This window comes from Chelonoidis abingdonii, chromosome 8, assembly GCF_003597395.2.
Source record: "Chelonoidis abingdonii isolate Lonesome George chromosome 8, CheloAbing_2.0, whole genome shotgun sequence".
NCBI classification, from domain to species: Eukaryota; Metazoa; Chordata; order Testudines; family Testudinidae; genus Chelonoidis; species Chelonoidis abingdonii.
This window is the reverse complement of record NC_133776.1, coordinates 57,246,490-57,268,517: the sequence shown is the minus strand read 5'-3', so window position 1 is coordinate 57,268,517 and position 22,028 is coordinate 57,246,490. Positions and strand designations below refer to the sequence as shown.

The following is a 22,028-nucleotide window of genomic DNA, read 5'->3' as shown; positions in this document are numbered from 1 at the left end:
CCTTAAGCTTTTAAAAAATCCGGTTTCCTGATTGGTCCTCTTGTCAGGTGTTTGGTTCCCTTTGTTAACCCTTTACAGGTAAAAGAAACATTAACCCTTAGCTATCTATTTATGACACAGTCTTTCTACTGACAGTATTGCAGTCTGGCTTGATTGGTATTGGCACTATCTTTCCTTTCAATGTCCATTCTCCTAGCCACTGCTGTTCCTTTCTCCATTGCAATATTCTCTTTCTTGATTTTTTCCTCCTGGTCAGTATTCAAATTAGGCATGGAGATTACATGAGTATCTCCCCCAAATGCCTAGTTTAAAGCTCTTTTAATCAGCTGTGCCAACCTCCATCACAAAGTCTATTTCCCTCACTATTCAGATGGAGTCAATCCAATAAGAACAGTCCTCTGTCCGTGAATTCTCCCCATGGTTGAACATCCCGAAGTCCTCCATTGCCCAAGCCATCTGTTGATCAGCATAATCTTGTCTCACCTTTGTTCTCCTCCTCTAGGGACAGGCAGAATCCCATGGAAGATCATTTAAGCCTTCACTTCTTTAAGCATGTTCCCCAGACTGGCACCATCTCCACAGATGCATTCTAGTGAGAATCTAGCAGTATCATTTGTTCCCATGCAAAGGTCAATGAGTGAATTATTTCCTGCTCCCATTAGTATATTCTTCAGTCTCAGGTCCATATCCCACATCTTAGCTCCTTGCAGACAGCACACCCTTCTGTTCTCTGGATCAGCTCTGGCGCCAAGCCTGTCCTTAGTAGGGAGTCACCAATCACGTAGATCCACTTTGTCCGGGTACTGGTGTTCTTTCTGACTGCAAGTCCTCTGGTCTTCTGTTCTTTCTTGCAATCTTCTGAGAGTCAGTCTCTATCCTCCAGTGGCTCCCACCTCTGCCTATCTTCACTGACTATTTCCCTCTTCTCGTAGGACTAGTTGCCCTTCTCATCTTCCTTGCCCTCCCACTTTCTGTTACTGCCTGCTGTGCCCCTTCTTCATTTTCCAACTCAGAAAGCCTGTTCCTGAGCTCTTTCTCCTTCACGAGCCTTCTTTTAACAAAGATGTAAAACCGTTTTAAAAAATTGTTTTATGTGAATAGCTTCTGGATTAGATAAGCATGTGCCGGAAAGTGCTAAATGATCTGTGTAGATCATAGGGCTCTTGTATGAGGGTGGGAGATTGTGGAGCAGATGGCAGATGTGCCTCCAGACAACAGTAATGGAAATGATAAATCTAACCCCGAATCAGAAGTTTAGTAGCATAAGATCTTCACCCAACTTACTAAAACTTAAGTAATAAAACCCACGAGAAGCAACCTAACATGTACAGCATCAATCAAGCATGTTGAGTTGCTCATAGTATAAACCCCTGGGGACTTAGAATGTGTCTTTAACCTCTGGCTACAGTGTATGTATTGCAAGTATTAACTCAGTGTTGCATAAGAGATAATGAAGATTTCCTGGACAGATGTCAGAATATGCTTCTACGGGCACAACATTCTGAAGAATCGGAGTAGGCTGTGCAGCGGAGAAGAGAGATGGTGAAGAAATTTGGCAGCATGTGACCTCCAGAAGAAGAAAGAGGAGCATCCATGTACCAGCAATGGAGATACAGGGGAGCAACTGTTTTCATGTTCTCTCCACAGGTACTAATGCGGATAGTGGACTAGATGATACATCTGAGGGAAGGGAGCAAAAGGAGACTCCGCCGATTGGAAGGCATGAGATGCACTGTCCTAGGGATGGGGGTTCCACGACCACCACTCCCAAGAGAAGGAGGAGGGTGGTGGTGGTCAGGGACTCCCTCCTCAGGGGGACTGAGTCATCTGTCGCCCCAACCGGGAAAACTGAGAAGTCTGCTGCTTGCCAGGAGCAAGGATTCACAATGTGACAGAGAGACTGCTGAGACTCATCAAGCCTTCCTGCTTCTTCACGTGGGCACCAATGATACTGCCAAGAATGACCTTGACCAGATCACTGCAGACTATGTGGCTCTGGGAAGAAGGATAAAGGAGTTTGAGGCGCAAGTCGTGTTCTCTTCCATTCTCCCTGTAGAAGGAAAAGGCCCCGGGAGAGACTGTCAAATAGTGGAAGTCAACGAATGGATACGCAGGTGGTGTTGGAGAGAAGGCTTTGAATTCTTTGACCATGGGATGGTGTTTCAAGAAGAAAGAGTGCTAGGCAGAGACGCAGTCCACCTAACGAAGAGAGGGAAGAGCATCTTCACAAGAAGGCTGGCTAACCTAGTGAGGAGGGCTTTAAACTAGGTTCACTGGGGGAAGGAGACTAAAGGTGGGGAAATGGGATACTGGGAGGAAGCACGAGAATGCAAGAGGGGAGGACTCCTGTCTCATACTGAGAAAGCGGAACGATCAGCGAATTATCTAAAGTGCCTATATACAAATGCATGAAGCCTGGGAAACAAGCAAGGAGAACTGGAATTCCTGGCACAGTCAAGGAATGATGATGTGATTGGAATAACAGAATCTTGGTGGGATAACTCACATGACTGGAGTACTGTCATGGATGGATATAAACCAGGGTCTCAAGCATGTGGCCCGTCGGCCCCATGCAGCCCGCAGGGCTCTTGCGTGTGGCCCGCCAAGCAACTCGCGTCTTCCCCCCCGCCCCTCTGCCTACCCGCGGGATTGCCCCCTGTGGCATTGCGAACCCCGCGCTACCGTCTGAAGCGGCTGGCAGCACGTCCCTTCAGGCCGGGGGGGGAAGGGAGGAAGGAGGCTGAAGGCTCCTGCATTGCGTCCTTCCAGGCATCACCTCCCGCAGCTCCCATTAGCCAGGAACAGGGAACCGTGGCCAATGGGAGCTTCGTGGGAGGTATCTAGAGGAGCAGCAAGAGCAACGCGTGCACAGAACCCTGAGCCCCTCCCCCTCGGGCTGCAGGGACACGGTTCCAGCTGCTTCCCGGAATGAAGCAGTATGGGGCCGGGGCAGGCAGGGGCCTGCCTGCCCTGGCCCCAGTGTGCACCACTGCCACCCCGGAGCCACTGTAGGTAAGCGGCGCCGGGCTACAGCCTGCCCCCTGTCAGATTCCCAATCCCCTGCCCTGAGCCCCCTGCCACATCCCACACCCCTCCTGCACCCCAAATCCCTGCCCTAAGCCCCCTGCTGCATCCCGCACTCCTCCTGCACTGAGTCACCTGTCGCACCCCTCATCCTCTTGCACCCCAGCCAATGCCCTGCCCTGAGCCCCTTGCCACACCACCTCTACCCCCTGGGAGCAGTGTTGGGGTGGGGACTTTGGGGAAGGGGTTGGATTGGAGCAGGGAAGGGATGGAAAGAGGTGGGGCAGGGGCGGGACCAGAGGCAGCGAGGGGGGTGTCAGTGATGTGGCCCTCAGTTCAATGCACTAGTCCTCATATGGCCCTCGTGGTCATTTGAGTGAGATCCCTGATATAAACTGTTCAGGAAGGACTGGCAGGGCAGAAAAGGTGGGGGAGTTGCACTGCATGTAAGAGAGCAGTATGACTGCTCAGAGCTCCGGTAAAACCTGAGAGTCTCTGGATTAAGTTTAGAAGTTTGAGCAACAAGAGTGATGTCGTGGTGGGAGTCTGCTATAGACCACCAGACCAAGGGGATGAGGTGGACGAGGCTTTCTTCTAGCAACTAATGGAAGTTACTAGATCGCAGGCCCTGGTTCTCATGGGAGACTTCAATCACCCTGATATCTGCTGGGAGAGGAATACAGCAGTGCACAGACAATTCAGGAAGTTTTTGGAAAGTGTAGGGGACAATTTCCTGGTACAAGTGCTGGAGGAACCAACTAGGGGTAGAGCTCTTCTTGACCTGCTGCTCACAAACAGGGAAAAATTAGTAGGGGAAGCAAAAGTGGATGGGAACCTGGGAGGCAGTGACCATGAGATGGTAGAGTTCAGGATCCTGACACCAGGAAGAAAGGAGAGCAGTAGAATACAGACTCTGGACTTCAGAAAAGCAGGCTTTGACTCCCTCAGGGAACTGACGGGCGGGATCCCCTGGGAGAACAACATGAGGGGCAAAGGTGTCCAGGAGAGCTGGCTGTATTTTAAAGAATCCTTATTGAGGTTACAGAAACAAACCATCCTGATGTGTAGAAAGAATTGTAAATATGGCAGGCGAGCAGCTTGGCTTAACAGTGAAATCCTTGCTGATCTTAAACACAAAAAAGAAGCTTACAAGAAGTGGAAGATTGGACAAATGACCAGGGAGGAGTATAAAAATATGGCTCAGGCATGCAGGAGAGAAATCAGGAAGGCCAAATCACCCTTTGAGATGCAGCCAGCAAGAGATGTTAGATAACAAAAGGTCTTCCTCAATATGTTAGTAAACAAGAAGAAAGTCAAGGAAAGTGTGGGCCCCTTACGATGAGAGCAAAACCAGTGACAGAGATGTGGAAAAAGCTAAAGTACTCAATCTTTTTTCCTCTGTCTTCGCAAACAAGGTTGAGCTCCCAGATGCTGACAGCATGGGGAGAGGTGACCACCCTCATGAAGAAAGAAGTTGTTCAGAAAACTATTTAAAAAGCTGGTATGAGCACAAACCATGGGCTGGATGCACTGCAGCTGACGAGTCATAAGAGTTGCGGAATGTTGCAGAGCCATTGCCATTGATCTCTTTGAAAAACTCATAGGAGCTTGGTGGAGGTCTCCGATTGACTGGAAAAACTAATGTAATGTCCCATCTTTAAAACGGAAGAGGAGATCCGGGGAACTACATGGTCAGACAGCCCACCTCAGTCCCTGATAAAAGTATGGAGCAATCCTCAAGAATCAGTTCGGAACACTTAGAGGGAGAGAAAGTGATTATCAGGGAATACAGTCAGCATGGATTCACCAAGGACAAGTATGGCCTGACTAACCTAACTGCCTCCATATAATTAACTTCTCTGTGTGATGAGGGAAAGCAGCGTGGATCAGTGTTTTCTTGATGTAGCAAAGCTTCTATACAGCTCCCACAGTATTCTTGCTGGCAAGTTAAAGAAAGTATGGTGGATAATTGGACATATACACAGGAAGGCAACCTGGTCTTATGGCAGAAGCGGCCACAAGCTGATTTTCAGTGGCACTCACACTGCCCGGGTCCTGGCCACCTGTCCCAGGCTCTGCCATTTTAATTTTATATAAGCTTCTTAAACATTTTAAAATCGTATTACTTTACATATCGTAGTTTAGTTTGATATTATAGAGTTATAGAAAGAGACCATTCTTTTGTCAGTAGCTACCTGTTGTGTGATGCGCTGCTTGTTTGATGATGATACAAGTCAGGGCTTTGCATTGCAATATTTTTTCTTACTATACCTTGCTGAAAAATGTTACAAAATGTATTTATGGCCATGAAACCTTAACATCAGAGTGAAAAAATGAAGACTCGACACAGCACTGCTGAAAAGTTGCCAACCCCTGTACTATAATGTAGATAGAAAGCTTAGCTAGATCATTAGGTCAACAGCTACGATCAATAGCTCCATGTCTAGTTGCACTTTGTATCAAGCAGATGCCCCAAGGGTTGGTCCTGGGACCCAGTTTTGTTCAATGACTGACATGAGCGGACTGCACTCTCAATCAAGTTGGCAGATGACCACTAAACAGGAGAGTTTGGTAGATACACTGTGAGGTAGGAGTAATAGCGTATACTAGAGGACCCAACCAAAACTAGCAGATTGGCCACTAATGATAACCTGTATGAAGTCAACCAAGGACAAGCAGAGTCCTCCACTAGGATAAGAATTCCAGCACTACTACATGACTGCGACTGATTGTGCTAGGCACGCAGTTCTGCAGAAAGACCTTAGCATACAGTGGAGCAGAAGCTGATATGAATGCGACAGTGTGCCCTTGTTCCAGAAGAGCTAACAGCATTTTGGTGTATTAGTGAGACATCCAGCAGATTGAGACGTGATCATCCCCTCGTTCGGCATTTGAAGCCCTTCATTTGGTAGTAGTGTGTCCAGTTTCGCCCCACACTACAAGGAGGATGTGAAAATTGGAAAAGATCCACGGAGCGGCAACAAAAAGATTAGGAGCTGTGCGCACTAGACTTGATGAAGAGGCTTAAGGAATGGATGTTTAGTGGCAGAAGAGAAGAAAATGAGGGAGGCTATTGATAGCGCTTTTCAACTAACCTGATAGGGGCGTTTCAAAGAGATGGATCTTAGACTGTTCTCAGTGGTACCTGATGACAGAACAAGGAGTAATGATCTCACATTGCAGTGGGGGAGGTTTAGGTTGGATATTAAAAAAAAACTTTTTCACTAGGAGGGTGTAGAAGCACTGGAATGGGTTATCTAGGAAGGTGGTGGAATCGCCATCCTTAGAGGTTTTTAAGGTCAGGCTTGACAAAGCCCTGGCTGGTATGATTTAGTTGGGAATTGGTCCTGCTTTGAGCAGGGGGTTGGACTATTTGACCTCCTGAGGTCCCCGATATTCTATGATTCTATACCCAAGCACTAAATAATAAATGCAGTGAGTTGGAGGTCTAGCCCCTGTTCCCAAGGGACAGGTGTTAATATTACTAAAGCCCCTAGCACAAGTTTCCTTGTTGCTGTTTCAGCAGCAAGGAGATTGAACTACCCTTGTCAGGTCTGATTCCCTCAAAACTAGAGAGGGACAGGGGCAGGACATCTTGGGGGAAGCTTATCCTGCAGCTAGGTGCTGGGGGCTAGCAAACTTAGAGAATCTCTAAGACTGTCATTGCTGCAGTGGATGGGAGAAGTTAAACTCCAAGCCCCAGTGCAATAATTGTCCAAGGGAATGCAAAGGCAGGCCCAGTGGAGCTGGGAGCAGAGCCACCACAAAGTTAAATGACAGAACACTGTCTCCTCACCCCAATTCGTGCCTAATCTCCCTCTACAGAAATAACCTTAAACCCTAAGTGTGGAACTACATCAGAATATCAGCTTTTTAAAGTTTCATTTTAGCTTATGGTTTTTGAGAGCAGCAACAAAATCTACACAAACCCGATGGCAAATAAAAATCACCCCATATACATTTACAATTTCATGAATTTGGCGGTGTGGGGGAACCAGGGCATGACTCATTTTAAATACTTGGAGCTGGCAACACTCCCCCTGCCACTGATCTACGGGGAGAGGGTGAAGCTGCCACCCGGTTAAAAGCCGGGGGCAGGGATAAGACAGCATCCACTCTGCACCCATTGCTGGGGAGGGGGGGCGGACAGTGGCACCCCCGCAGCGGTAGTTGCATACGCCCCTCTCTTGAGCAAGCACGTAGTCCCGCCCCCAGCCCGCAGCGGAAGGCGGCTGCCTCTCCCTCCGCCGCGCTCTATGGTAACGGGGGGCGATGGGAGCCCACTAGCACGTGGCCCACCAGCACCAATAGAAAAGGCACAAACCACAGAGCGAAGCTGAGCGCTGGCTAGATATTGTGGGCTCCATCCCGTCTCTCTGCTGCCGTCAGCTTGTTAGAGGCAGCAGAGTCCTCCCAGCCCCCCCGGGGTGGGGGTTCGGGTTCAGCTGTCCGGCCCCTCTTACCTGATGCGTCCCTGACCCCCCATTTTATCGCGCTGCCATAGCGAGTGTGAGCGGAGATTAGCATTACCTCTAATAGGCCTACAGCGAAGCCTATGCTGGGTACGAGGCCGAAGGGCCGGCCGCCATCTTGGTAAAGGAGAGAGATGTGCGTGACCTGCCAGCATAAGGGTGGCCCCTCCCCCACGCACCTTTGTCCTGTCAAATCACCACAGGAGAGGCGCGTTGGTCCGCGCAGTTAGTTAAGCGCATGCGCTTTTAGGGCTCTTGAGGCGCGCAGGCGCGCATTTATCCTAAATCAGCCGCTCGTGCTTGTGTCACTTCGCGCTGTCAGTCCTGGCTCCGCCCTTGGGGTGGGGTCTGCGAAGGCGCGCGCGACTGTAACAAGCGAGCCTGAGCGGAGAGCGCGTCGTAGCGAGTACGCGAGCCCGAGGGACGGTTCGAGGAGCTTGGTTCCGCAGTCTCTCTGCACAGCCGAAGCCGGCAGGTGAGGGGCGCGGCGGCGGCCCCTGGCTCGCCAGGGGAGGAGAACTCCAGGGTGAGGAGTCTGGGCTCCGGAGCTAGACAGGGGCGCGTTTCTTCGCCTTTCCCCCATCCCCGGCTCGCAGCTTCCGCGGAGCTGGGCCCCACAGTGTCCAGGGCCGCTGCCTGGCGGTGCTGCGGGGCGAGAATCCCCGTGGCTGGGGGCGGGCTCCGCACTCCCTAGCTGTCGGGTACCCCCGGCCTAATGTCTCTCAGGGCTGCGGAGACGCAGTGCCGGGGATCGTCGGAGGGCTCTCTCGTCCCTTCTGCGTTCAGAAGGTGGCCGGCTTCGCCGTTGCTTGATACCACCCTCTCCGGTGTGCGAGCGGGAGGGGAGATGGCTGTGCGGGAGGGGAGGATGGTTTTTTTTTTCTCCTAGCGTTTCAAAATTGAAGGCTAACGCGCTTTTGAAATACTGTGCACATAACACACACACACCCCTCCAGCTTTGGAGAAGCCTTGTGGCTTTCTGGCCGTAGCTGTAGCTATGTAAACGTATCCCTGCGAAAGGTAGTTCGGAAGAAGAATGTGTTTCAGTTACACCACTGTGAATTTTCACTTTCTGCAAAGTTACAGTGTACAGCTTTACACACACAAGTTTACGCATTAACAATTAAGTGCAAGCGTTAACAGCTTAGCCTTTACAGTGTAAATTACTTTAGTTCTTATTGTATTGTGGAATTAACAGACGTGCACAAACTCTAGCTGAAGAGCGAAGTTCAGGTCCAGTGGCAGTTCTGGGCAGGTTCACAGGCTGTTAGGAGTGGAATTTACTGGGCTGTTGAAGTGAGGGTTGTGAACCAGGTGGGACTAGGATTTGGTGTCAGGGTATGTCTACGCTACGGGATTATTCTGATTTTACAGAAACCAGTTTTGTAAAACAGATTGTATAAAGTCGAGAGCACACAGCCGCACTAAGCACATTAATTCGGTGGTGTGAGTCCATGTACCGAGGCTAGCGTCGATTTCTGGAGCGTTGCACTGGGGTAGCATTCCAAGTTCCAGATCTCCCCCGCCCATGTAATTCGGTTAGACCCAATGCATGATGGTGCAAAAACAGTGTCGGGGTGATCTGGGTAAATGTCGTCACTCATTCCTTCCTCCGTGAAAGCAACGGCAGACAATGATTCACCCCTTTTCCCTGGATTGCCGCGCAGACGCCATAGCAGGCAACAATGTTTGCTGTTTTGCCTTTGTCGCTTTCATTATGTGACGGATGCTGCTGACAAGGCGTACTGCACTGCTAACAGCAGCATTCATTTGCCTTTGAAGGAGCTGAGACAGTTACCATCCGTATTGCCCGTCTGCCATTGTAAATTGCGATGAGATGAGTTATCAAATCATTTTGTACCCCGTTGCTGCGTCATGGGTGCTCCTGCTGGCCTCACTGAGCGGCCAGGACACATGGACAAAAATGGAATGACTCCCAGGTCTTCCCTCTTATGTTTTGTCTAAAATGAGTCAGTCCTGCCTAGAATATGGGCAACTACTAAGAGAGCAAAGCCCCAGAGTCCCACAGAATAATGAGCTGCATGCCATTCTAGGGTCCCCTGCAACCACCACACCTGTTCTTCCCTCTACCCCAACCTCTGGGTACCAATGCATTCCCCCCATTTGTTGTGATGAAGTAATAAAAGTGCATGAATAAGAACATGATTTTTAAGAGATAAAATGAGGAGAGGAAGCCTCCACTGCTATGAAGTCCAGACAGTACAGAATCTTTCTTAGACATGAAAGAGAGGGGCTGATAAGAGCTTCAGACTCCAGTGTGACTATATGAACGGTTACCAGCGTTCTGTAACCATCCCGGAGTGCACAGGCTTCGTCATTTTACCCAGCACGCCCAGCACACCCACAACGGCCAGCCAGGAGCATTTGGTATGGAATGAGGTTTTACCACCATTTTGTACTGTCGCCACAGGAAAAAGAAGGGGAGGGAATGCTGCTGTTCAGCGCCGAGCACTCGCGTCTACTCAGCAGCATGCAGTAGACATATCGTGACATTGAAAATGGCAAGAAACGATTTTCCCTTTCTTTCATGACGGAGGGGGACGATAAATGGACCAGATATACCCCAACTACCCCGGACAATGTTTTTGATCCTTCAGGCATTGGAGCACAAACCAAGAATGAAATTGCTTTTCGAGACTGCAAGGGACTGGAATAGCTGGAGTACCCAGTACCACTACCCTCCCTCCCCTCCCCCCTAGCGCCATTTGTATTCTGACTTTCGTTACTCACGCAGCACTGTGCTGAGTCTTGCTGTGCCTCTTTCTGTCATACCTGAATTTTCAAATGCTTGTCTTTCACTCTGTAACGACTCGAGAGAACAGATGTCTCCATACACAGACAGACTCCTACGATCATGCGACCCTTTGGATTTGGGACTGCATTGCCACCCGTGCTGAACAGAGCTCCCCGCTGGGCAAACAGGAAATGAAATTCAAAAGTTCGCACGGCTTTTCCTGTCTACCTGGCCAGTGCATCCGAATTCAGATTACTGTCCACAGCGGTCACAATGGTGCACTGTGGGATATCGCCTGGAGGCCAATACTGTCGATTTGTGGCCACACTAACCCTAATCCGATATGATAATACCAGTTTCAGCGCTACTCCTCTCGTCTGGGAGGAGTACAGAAACTGGTTTAAAGAGCCCTTTATATAGATATAAAGGGCCTCGTTGTGTGAACGGGTGCAGGGTTAGATCGGTTTAACACTGCTAAATTCAGTTTAAACACGTAGTGTAGACCAGGCCTCAGAGATGGAGCAAAGGAAAGAATATAGAGAGCTACAGCTGGAGACTGATGACTATAGGGATGGAAAGTAGAGGTGTCTAGAGAGTAGGGTTAAAAAGGTAGCAAAGATCCTGGCAGTCTAAAATGGTCATTACACCAAGCAGAAGAAGATGGAGCAACTGTAAGTTAGAGTTTTCTATGCCATATGTGAAATTTTTATAGACCGAATCTAAAGTGTAAGAAAAGCAAGTTACTTATCTTCATCTGCATTTGAAATGAGATCTAACAGTGGTTTAGATGTAATTTAATAGCAATCTATTGTTAACCTAGTTCAAGCTATGCTCAGACCTCCTCTTTGATCATTCAAGAGTCAAGACAGATGTATAATGTCTTCCATAGGGCTTTAGAACAGCTGTAAGGGAAGATCTAGGATGCTGTCAAACTGGAAACTGCTTACGAATTCATGTATTGCTGCATGCGTGAGAGAACTTAATCACAGTATTAAAACATCTTTCATGCAGTATTCTCTGTTGTGAAAGATTTCTATGTTAGTTGCTTACAGCAGTGGTTCTCAACCTTTCCAGAATACAGAACCCCTTTCAGAAGTCTGGTATGTCTTATGTACCCCCAAGTGACTTCTCATTTAAAAACTACTTGCTTATAAAATCAGACATAAAAAAGTGTCACCTCACACTATTACTGAAAAATTGCTTACTTTCTCATTTACCATACAATTATAAAATAAATAAATTGGAATATAAATATTGTACTTACATTTCAGTGTATAGCATATAGAACACTATAAACAAAACATAGGAAATTTTAGTTTGTACTCACTTCACTAGTGCTTTTTATGTAGTCTGTTGTAAAACTAAGCAAACATCTAGATGAGTTGATGTATTCATTGGAAGACCTCTGCGTACTCCCAGGGATATGCGTACCCCTGGTTGAGAACCACTGGCCAATAGGAAGCCTAAGTGGATAGATGGTTACACCAGAGAAGCATCAATTGGGCCGGACAGTACAGTGTATCCAATACAAAATAGTGTGATCCTATAACTACAACAGAAAATTCAAGGTGCTTTTGTTTCAAATCCCAGCTTTGACATGGACTTGCAGTGTGATCCTGGGTGAATAACAGCCCTCTTTCTGCCTCAGTTTCCTCCTCTGTACAGTGGAGGTAATGAAACAACTCACAAAAGTGTTGAGATTTGATCAGTTAATATTTGAAGTTCTTGAAGATCTGTATGGAAGGTAATTCATTGTCATAAGTAATTCAGTACCCTTGGACTTATTTGTACAGTATTTAAAGAGAAAGTTACTACTAGGGAGAGGTCTTTTAATTTACCTTTTGTTCAGTTGATATAATGGTAACTCTCAACATTTTTTGTTTAGATTTATAAAATAAGCACCTGTTTGCAATCTAAATTTCACAATGAATATCTCCAGAATTCTTATCTTTAGCAATGAATATACAAATATGCATCAGCAAATGTAAATACCCCATTCCACCAGCCAGCCATAATAAAATTCCTCCAACCCACAGCCTGCCCTCCCAAACTGCATGGGTGGGAAGATGGACTTTGCAGTGTGCCTGGAAAGCCAATATGGTCCCTGGACCAACAGGGGGAAGATTTTCTAAAGTTGAGAACACCCTGCTAATAACGTCCTCTCTCTTACTAAGAGTTTGTCAGCTGAGCACTCCCTCTGATCCTAGCAGCAGCAGTGTAGATTGAGGAGTGGAAGTCTCTTGACTAACATCTCAAACAATTTAGGACTTTATTGGTTTAAACTAGGTCCTTGAATTCCACTTGGAAACTGATCATTGACCACTGATCATCGACCATAGATCGCTGAGCACTGATGTTATATAATTCTAGCATGGAACTCCACCTAATAAACACACTGTCATATATTGCACTAGCTTTTGTTTCTGAGGCTTTGTCCACCCTGCACTTTCATTGTTAAAACTTTTGTTGCTCAGGGGTGTGGAAACCCTGCATCCCTGCTGAACAACAAAAGTTTTAATGACAAAAAGTGCCAGTGTGCATCATCAGCAGACGGTGACCTGGCCATTGTGGAAGCCTAGACCTCAGCCCCTCCCCTTGTACCTGAGGCTCCACCCCTCACACTTCCCATCTGCACCTCCACTGCGGCCCCCAGCCCCGGTGTGCTAGGTGGTGCAGCAACAGTGCCCCCAGTCCTGATATGCCATGGCCGCAGTGGCCCCCAGCCCCAGGGCGCCACAGCAGCCAGGGCAGAGGGCTGGGGGGAACTGCAGGAGGGGGCCTGACCTGGAGGCAGAGTGTGGGTTGGGCTGTTTGGAGAGGCACAGCTTCCCACAGCCTATGATCTGTTGCACATGGTGTGGACAGCGCTTCACCGCGTGAGCTACTCTCCTGTTGATTTAAGATACCATCCCTTGGTATTTTATTTTATTGTCAGGAGAGCTCTCTCTTCTGGTGATAAATAGTGACTATGCTGTTTGCCTTATAACGGCACAGCTGTAGCGGCACGGCTGCACCGTTATAAGGTGCGCGGTGTAGACGTACACTGAAGCTACTCGGGCTATTTCCTTCACACATGAGACACACAAACAATGTGTAACTATAATTCAGTCCTGAAGGCACAGCTAACTGTGGCAGGTAAATTTGCACTGTTCTTGCTAGGCAGATACCAAATTTGGATACATCTGCTTCCTGAAATTACCAAAATAGAATATTTGCTAAGGAGTTGTAGTTAACACCTCTTGATCTTGTGAAAATTGCTATTAAACATTTAGTAACCACAAGGGGTCAAAGCCTCTCGTTTATAGCTTGGTTAAGATGATATATTGTAGGCAGTCAGTAGCGATCATCACAGTTCTCTACCTGTCTAGCTGTTGTTATGATCTACATTATGGAAGAGATGAGTTTTGAGGGACTTGAAGGAAGATTAGGTGGTGGTTTACAGTTTTTGATTGGAAGCTTTTCCCCCCCCCCCCCCCCCTTCTTAATCAGTGGCATAGGAGAAGGAATGCAAGTGCTTGGAGAACAAGCAGAGAACTGGGTGACCAAGGTTGGCATCAGTGATAGTGAAGGTGGGATTCAGCCTGGTAGGGTAGGCTATAAATTATGGAGACCTTTCCTGAGTAAGGACAAGAAGTTAGTTTTTGGTGTGGTGGATGAAGGGGAGCTAAAGAAGAAACTGGGGGCAGAGCTATGAGGTAAAAAGATCTATTTTAGCAGCATTTTGAATGGTAGGATTAGGTTGTAGACCAGTGGTCTCCAAACTTTTTTGATCGCGCACACCTATCAGTAAAAAAAGTGTTGAGCATGCACCCCCTGCTGCGCCAAAAAAAAGAGGCTCAGACTTTCGCCCAAACTGCCGAAGCAAAAAAAAAAAAAAGTACTCCTCCTGCCATGCACCCCCATGGATCCTCTTGCACACCCCCTGGGATGCATGCATCCCACTTTGGAGATCACTGTTGTAGATATTGCGCTTAGAGAGGAGGAGGTGATAGTTTCTCTAATTTTTCTACCCTATCACATTTCAAAGTTGTTGAATCTCTTCCTTTAATGATTTACAGGACACTTAGAAGTGTGGGGGAAGAGAGAAAGCTGTATGCTTTTTGTTTGAATTCTGAAAAAGCAATTTCCTGTAAACTCTAATTTGGGCATGTATTTTTATTAGTTTCTTTTAGAGAAAAAAGGTAGGTGAGGTAATATATTTTACTAGTCTAACTTCTGTTTGTGTACGATACCAGCTTTTGCGCTACACAGAACTCTTCTGTTGTTTTTTGTAAAAGGTGTAGACTTTACAATTTTTCCAGATTTAAAAGCTTTTTTTTTTTTTTTATTTCATATAGTTTAAGTGGAATTTTCAGAAGCATGCACTGTTGGCTTAACTTTTCCTCCAATGAAGTAAATAGAATTGGAGTTAGGCATTCAGTGTTGGTCTTTGAATATGTAGTGAGATTTTAATAACAAAGGTAAAGATAAAAATATTGGTATTTGGCAGGAAATCATTTGGGGTGGTTCAGAAGCTGGGTGATCCATACAACTCTGTCTTGTTCACTGTCAAGAGACCATTGAAATTTGATTGCACAGTGGTGGTTTTAGTAGGTGTTTGGTCTTCATATTATCCTGTTTGTAATAAACTAAAAAACATTTTGTTCACAGAGTGGCTGACCTTCCATAAGGATGGCCAAGGTAAGAACATTTGTATCTTGGTTAATTACAAGATAAAAGCATAGTTTTTTATTAACCATTCCTTTATGTGCAACGAATGTAAAGTTTTTAGAGTGTGGAGACCGCAGTCAAGTATGTGGAATATTTCAAATTTAGAAATGAATGAAAATAAACTTTGAACCATTTGGTAACAGGTGACATTATACAAAATGTTGTATTTATGCAAGTTGTTTTCCTGTGAAGGTTATAAAGGGAAACCATGTAGCTTTTTTCCACTGAAATAATGTCCCTCACTTGAGCAAACCCTTTACCCTAGTTGTACAGTTTTGTAGTTGAACTTCTCTTCTGCCACTGTGTACCCATTTGCAGTCAGCAACATTCAGGAAAAGGATGAGCACCAGTTCAGTTGGCTTTGCCCCTAAAGCAAGCTGGGGGATTGACAGATCCTTTAAGCAAGATTATAAAAGCAACAATAGAGAATTTAAACCAAAAGATCATATTAATGTAACAGTCACCATATAAGATTCAGATAATTTCTTGTTCCACACATTTTATGTCACAAATAGAAATCAGAATGGCCCATATTAACCTATTGGCAATGACATAAATAGTGTAAAGTATTTGGGTGGTATGTTTGGAGAGGATAACCAATATGTCTGAAAACTTTTTCTGTTTTTCTTTAATGTTGGATGTGCTTATACGTTTGTAAATTGAAAATGAAAGTTGAGTCCTTTCCAGAGCACCCCCGAGTTTTCCTTCTGATGAACTGATCACAGATTAATTTGGGTTAGAAGGACATCTTTATTAAGTCAATTTCATTGCTTTATTATAAGATCTTTAATATACTACTTCAAATACATTATCATCAGGCCACGGGTAATTTAAGTTTTTTTTTATTTATTTGTATGTGTCAGAACTGACTAGAAATGTAAAAGTTGCAGTTTGACTTAGCGTGTGCCTAGGTCCCATCCACGCAACCACTTTTAAAATGGTGTTAAACACCACGCATTTTTAAAAGTAGTTAGCATGATTGTTACAGAACCATAGTCTGCTGAGGGTAATCTTGAATATAATTTACTATAATTCCTGGAAGGATAGTTGGAATAAACTACACTAGTTGCGAAAACTTTCACTTAGCAGTTAATCTATTCTGTGTTGTAAAATTGTCTTCAAAATTGTTTAACCGTTAAGGTAGCATGAACATAGCTGTAGTGTATTTCTGCACATTATATAGTAGTATTAGTGACAGAAACACATCCCATGAATTTTCAGTTTCATTTAAACTCTTGGAGGAAAAACTTGCCATTTATTTTTAGAAATGAAATGAAATAGACATAATAAAGCTGTTGCTGTCTAATTTGTCATTGAAAACTGTGATATATAAATGTTTTTTAGTTTACATTGTGCAAGTGCAGCCAATCATTTATGTATCTACATTTACAACAATGTAATGTACAAAAAGATTCCTATATTTTATTGCAGGCACCTTTGACAGTTATTTAGAAAAACAATGCAAATACAATCAGCAGTGAAGTCGCAACCAAAAACAAATCATGAATCCTTTCCATTCCCTAAAGCCTGAGGGTGTGAAAAAACACCCCCCTGAGCGCTGCAAGATACAGCGCTGTAAAGCCTCAGTGTAATCAGGGTGGCAGCGCTAGGAGCGTGGCTCCCAGCACTGCACGCTACACCCGTAAAGGATGTGGTTTACATGCAGCACTGGGAGAGCTCTCTCCCAGCGCTGTCGCTCCAACCACACTCAGCAGCGCTTTGAAATTCCAAGTGTAGCCATACCCTCAGTGGAGAAAGTAGGCCTTGCAATGTGTAATGCAGACCAACAGGTTTGGGTTCTGTCAGACCAAAGGTTGGGGAGTATGTTCCAAAGCTAAGAGCCTTTTACAGAGAACACTCCTGCCAGCTCCCTCTGTTTTAAATCAAGGTGACTCAAATTTGAGTGCCTCTTTTGTAGAGAACACTGTGTGCAACAAAGACTGAAGACTTCAAAGATTTTCCAGCTCTGTCTCTAATTTGTAATTACAAGCTTCAGAACTGTCCTCAGTTATTTCAACCTATAGCATATATGATCTTCTGATTATTTTATTTAGCAACCGCCTGCCCAATTTACTAATCCAGAAACTCCTGGCTATGTTGGATTTGCAAACCTTCCCAACCAGGTTCATCGGAAGTCTGTGAAAAAGGGCTTTGAGTTCACTCTCATGGTGGTTGGTAAGAGAATATATTTTATAGTCTCTTGTAATTAGAATTTGGAAAACTGTGGATTAGATTGAATGCAATGTAACTTCCCGTATGAAGGAAGTCTTTATATAGTATCCATCAGTTCTGTCCTGTATAGTTGAATAGTTTTGAAGTATACTTGAATTTAATTATCATCTTTAATGTGTTAATGAGCTAGCTGTTCCACATAAGTAGCAATACAGCCAAACTTTAATGTGTGTGGTAGCTAATGCTGTAGATAAGACTGAGAAGGTCTTCTCACACCTTTTGTACTTATTACTTCCTCCTGTTTTGTCCTTTGGGACTTAAGCTTTCTGTGCTTAAGTGAGTTTTAAAAAAAAGTTTGAGGGAGGTCTTATTTGCTGTTTTGTTTTTGTTTTTTTTGAGTTGGGGAAACTTTTTTTCCCCACATATCCCTATTTGAACCATTGATTGTGCTCAGATAATGTAAAAATGGGTGGACTATGAAACTCAGCATGTGGCCAGTCAGTAAGTAGTAGTGACTACACCAACTTTCTTCATGCATAGTGATTTTCAAGTTTTAAATGTTTAAAATTCCATCTTTGCACATTTAGTGTTCCATTAACTGTTGTAATTGTATTGTGCATGCCCAGCAGTGTATGGGAGCTGATACAGTTTCACTTGGAAAAAAATGTCTGTAGGCATAAAATGATTAACGGTACAATTGATTATTTTTTTAAGTACATTTAAATGGAAACTTGACAGGCCATTAAATTGAGATAGATCACTTTAGTGGTACATCAGGAATAGCAGAAGAGGTCAAAAGAAACCCTAGAAACTCTTTCATGCCAAACTGACCACCTCATGTGGCTCTGCAATTCAGCAGTCCTCAAACTGTCTCTTTACTCCCCACCAGGCTCCCAAGGTTAACTCAGACATATTACGCTTATGTATCCCTGTTATTGTAGAAACCATAACTTCTGAATTTCTGGATTTTAAGCATACTAGTTCTAAACCATAACATATGTTTTTACTGAAAAGTGACATTTCAGGATTCTATCCATCTATTCTAAACTACCAGTCAAATTGTGGTAAAAAACCTACTAGCCCAGCAGCCTAATCCCAGATCTGAAAACAAAGCTGGGTTACATCTTTCACACATAGTTACTAGTAATAAAAACTCCCTTTTGTTAATTGCGTCTGCAGGAGTTGGCTTGTGAGTCATGGAACTATTTGGTGGTAGAACCATTAGTGGTTGTTTATGTACCACCTGAGATGTAATCATTCTAGAGTTCAAGACTTATAAAAGACCTTCTGGAACCTATAATTATTTCCTTGTTGTCTACCAGCAGAGCATCCACAGCATTACTTCTGTCCTGTTTTTGTAGATTACTGTTGAATGCTAGGCAAGCTTTGCTTTTCACATATTTTATTAAAATTCATGAGAGCCTGCTTGCCTCACCAAAGGTGAGAATTTAAAAAAAAAAAATCACTTTAAATCAGTTATACTGTGTATTGAAAGTCCATTCCTTGCCTGTTAGGGTTTTCATCGGCTCTGTTGGCTTTGTTTTGGATAAAATCTTTACAGGATACATATAAACAGCTTTTATATAAAATGTCAGTTTACTTTCTAAAGCTTTATCTGCTAAGAAACCCCCTAATTCTCAAATTAAGGTTTTTTTTTAACCTTTTTGAAGTCTACTATTCAGTAATCCAAAAAATGTAAACAATTAAGAGAACTATAAACACATTTTCTCTGCTGCAGATAAACTTAATTCCCAGAACTCTGTGACATCAGCTGAAAATACAACTATGTAAAATGGCTTTGGCATAGAACCATGTATAAATTATTAAACAAAACAACTCAGTGTCTGCTCCATTCAAAAACAAATTCATGTATGCCAAATGGAAAAAAGACAACATTAGTAGTAGAAGAGAAAACACTTATTTGAAAGTTTCTGTGTGGTATAGCATTGCTAACTGTTACCTGTCTGCCAATAGTTTTAAAGGTATAAATAGATATTTGAGGAGAAAAATTAGAGAAATCAACAAAAATGCATTGTATTAGGAGAGTTTGGATGATCCTTTGCTAAACTATAGGGGCAGTAGATGAGTTAAAAAAATTACCGTGTATATACTTGTTCATTAGCCCGTTCATTTATAAGCTACTCCCCCCCGCCCCCCAAGATGGTTAGGTAAAAATAGCAAAAGCTGTAAGACCCTTTCATAAACTGACCCTATATTTCAGGGGTTGGCAAACTTTGGCTCCCGGCCCGTCAGGGTAAGCCGCTTCCCACAGCTCCCATTCGCTGGGAAAGGCAAACCGCGGACACTGGGAGCTGAGGGGCTTCGTGCCTGCAGACACTCCAAGTAAACAGAACGTCCTGACCCGCCAGTGTCTTATCCTGAGGGGCCAGGAGCCAAAGGTTTCTAACCCCTGCTATATTTTATAAGCTAGCATCACAAGAAACGCTCAAAGTTTTGCTAGAATTATTTTAATACAATCTAACAAAAAACCTGTTATAATAGCTGAATAAATATGTATTCACCTTCAAAATTACAGTCAATATTTATAACCAGTAAATTAATATTTAAAACAAGTAACTTAGAACAATATGGACTTTAAAAAATCTTAAAATCCTTCAAAGTCTGAATCAGTCTCTGATTCACCAAACAGTTCATTAAACTCTGCTTCAGTCACAGCTGCACCTGCATTGTCATTATAGATGTCGGCAGTGTTGTCTTCAGATTCGGATTCCTTCTCATCATTAGCCTCTGCTGTCATCAAATATGGCGTCATCTTCTGACCCATTGCTGATACAGCATTTCCTAAATGATTTTTTACCATTTCCGAGGGAATGGACACCCACGCGTCCTTGATCCATTGGGCGACCAGATTGATTTCGGGCTTCATAAGATTCCCGCCTTTTATCAACTTCGCCACGCCTGAGCACATCCATTCAGACCACATTTTGCGTAGCCTGTCTTTAGAGGGTTCATTCAGGCAGACATCAAGCAGTTGTAGAACTGAAGTTAAGCCTCCAGGTATTACAGCCAAAGTAGTTTACATATTTTTGGCCAAATTTTTCACCTCATCCATCTTGTGTGCCCTGAACATGTCCCAGATGACCATAGCAGGTTTCTTGGAAAGTGTTCCTGGTCCCTTATGCCACACTTTTTCCAGCCATTTAATAGTCCCACTTTCATCCATCTGTCCCTTTTCGTGTGCACATACGATGACACCAGCAGGAAATTTCATGTTTTTAGGCAAGATTTTCCTGTTAAAAATAACAGGAGGGAGCTTTGATCCATTTGCCAAACATGCTAAAACCTCTGTAAAATGGATTTTTTTCCCCATGGCCAGTGGTTTAATTAAAACTGTTTTTTCACCAACAGTGGTTACTGTTTTGTTGCTCGGGAGATCGAACGTCATTGGTGTTTTGTCCATATTTCCTATTTATGACAGTTCAAATGCGTATTCCTTTTGATATTTTATAATAAACCTTCAGAGAGATTCGATTTTTTTTCTTCCAGATCTCTAGGCAGCTTTAGCACTATCTTTGTTCGCTGAAGAAGACAGAGACCATGACTGTTCATGAAGCGAGTACACCAACCCGCTGATGCGACAAACACTGATGGCTTTACTGACTTGTATTTGTCGTCTTTTGACATTTGCAGAGCATGCAGATGAATTCCAGTTCTAGTGATAATGTACCCTTTTTGTCAACATTCAATCCAATTATTGAAATCTTTCTCTAGCTCAGGAAATGAAGCATACCTCATTGGACATTTTTTTTTTTTCTTGCTTCTTGGCATGTCTTTTAGTGTGTGTGTTTTCCACGCCCCCCCCACCATTCTCTTACTTGCTTCTCATTGATACAGAATTCATGAGCAGTGGCGCAATTATCGTTTGCTTCTGTATATTCAACAACTTTAAGTTTGAGCGCTGCATGATAAGAAGACCTTTCTCTTTTGATTTCACCGTTCATTTTTAATACTAGCGTGAAAATAGATTATTATTATAGTAGTTATAGATTTTGTAGGACTTTATATAGGAATGTCACCTGCTTTATCACTGTCAAATTATTCTTCTTTGTTTATTTCAAAGCAGCCCTGTAGACTGGCATGTCTGTAGGGATAACAGGCTATTTCAATTTTATTAGAGATTCCATCGATTCTGCATGTTATATTTTCATATTGGCTCGAGACTTATGCAGTCCAATGGTAGAAATGCATGAAGAGATCAAATTACACAGTAGTGGACTGACACCAGTGCTATAGTACTATCATTCATTGTATTTTTCTGATTGGCTTATAAGGCATAGCATTTTGTGAAATGCATGGATCAGATGTCATGGAGATTTGTGGTACGGCTCTTTTAGTATTCCTTTCAAGCCAATCTAGGCCACTAAATAAAGGCTTTGCAACTTTAAAAGGCTACAGTATTGACATCAGTAAATGGGTCAACAAACTTTGCCTCCCAGCCTGTTAGGGTAAGCTGCTGGTGGGACGATTCGTTTACTTGGAGCATCTGCAGGCATGGAGCCCCTCAGCTCCCTGTGGCTGCGGTTCGCCATTCCCTGCCTATGGGAGCTGCAGGAAGTGGCACTTCCCACAGCTGCCATTGGCTGGGAACAGCGAACCGCGGCCACAGGGAGCTGAGGGGCTCCATGCCTGCAGATGCTCTAGGTAAACAAAACTACAATGTATTAGATATTCAATTCAATGATTCTACAGAGTTTAAAATCATCAAATTTTGGTGTAGACTTGTTTATAAGCTGACCCCTGCTCTTTGATGCTTCATTTTTTTTTTTTACCAAAAATATTCAGCTTATGAACGAGTATATACGGTGCTCAAAATTCTGATTATTTCAGCAGTTTGGCCTGAATGTGTCTATCTTCTGTTCAGATATGTATAGGTA

General features: G+C 44.2%; 2 protein-coding genes across 6 annotated transcripts in view; one reads left to right on the top strand and one right to left on the bottom strand.

Annotated features, from left to right (window-relative positions):
- Positions 1-7,696, bottom strand: part of HDLBP (high density lipoprotein binding protein) — a 95,426-nt gene extending 87,730 nt beyond the window's left edge. For both annotated transcript variants that reach the window (XM_032781463.2, XM_032781465.2), the window contains exon 1: positions 7,555-7,696. The gene's annotated coding sequence lies outside the window, so the exon portion shown is untranslated. The remainder of the gene's footprint in view (positions 1-7,554) is intronic.
- A 57-nt stretch (positions 7,697-7,753) lies between these two features.
- SEPTIN2 (septin 2) overlaps positions 7,754-22,028 on the top strand; it is a 61,083-nt gene continuing 46,808 nt past the window's right edge. For 2 of the 4 annotated variants that reach the window (XM_075068647.1, XM_075068646.1), the window contains exons 1-3: positions 7,833-7,971; positions 14,902-14,931; positions 17,016-17,136. In XM_075068647.1, the coding sequence (XP_074924748.1) occupies positions 14,923-14,931; positions 17,016-17,136 (130 nt within the window). In that variant the 5' untranslated portion in view covers positions 7,833-7,971; positions 14,902-14,922. Of the gene's footprint in view, positions 7,972-14,901; positions 14,932-17,015; positions 17,137-22,028 lie in introns of all 4 variants that reach the window. The other 2 variants (XM_075068645.1, XM_075068644.1) reach the window with 2 other exon arrangements.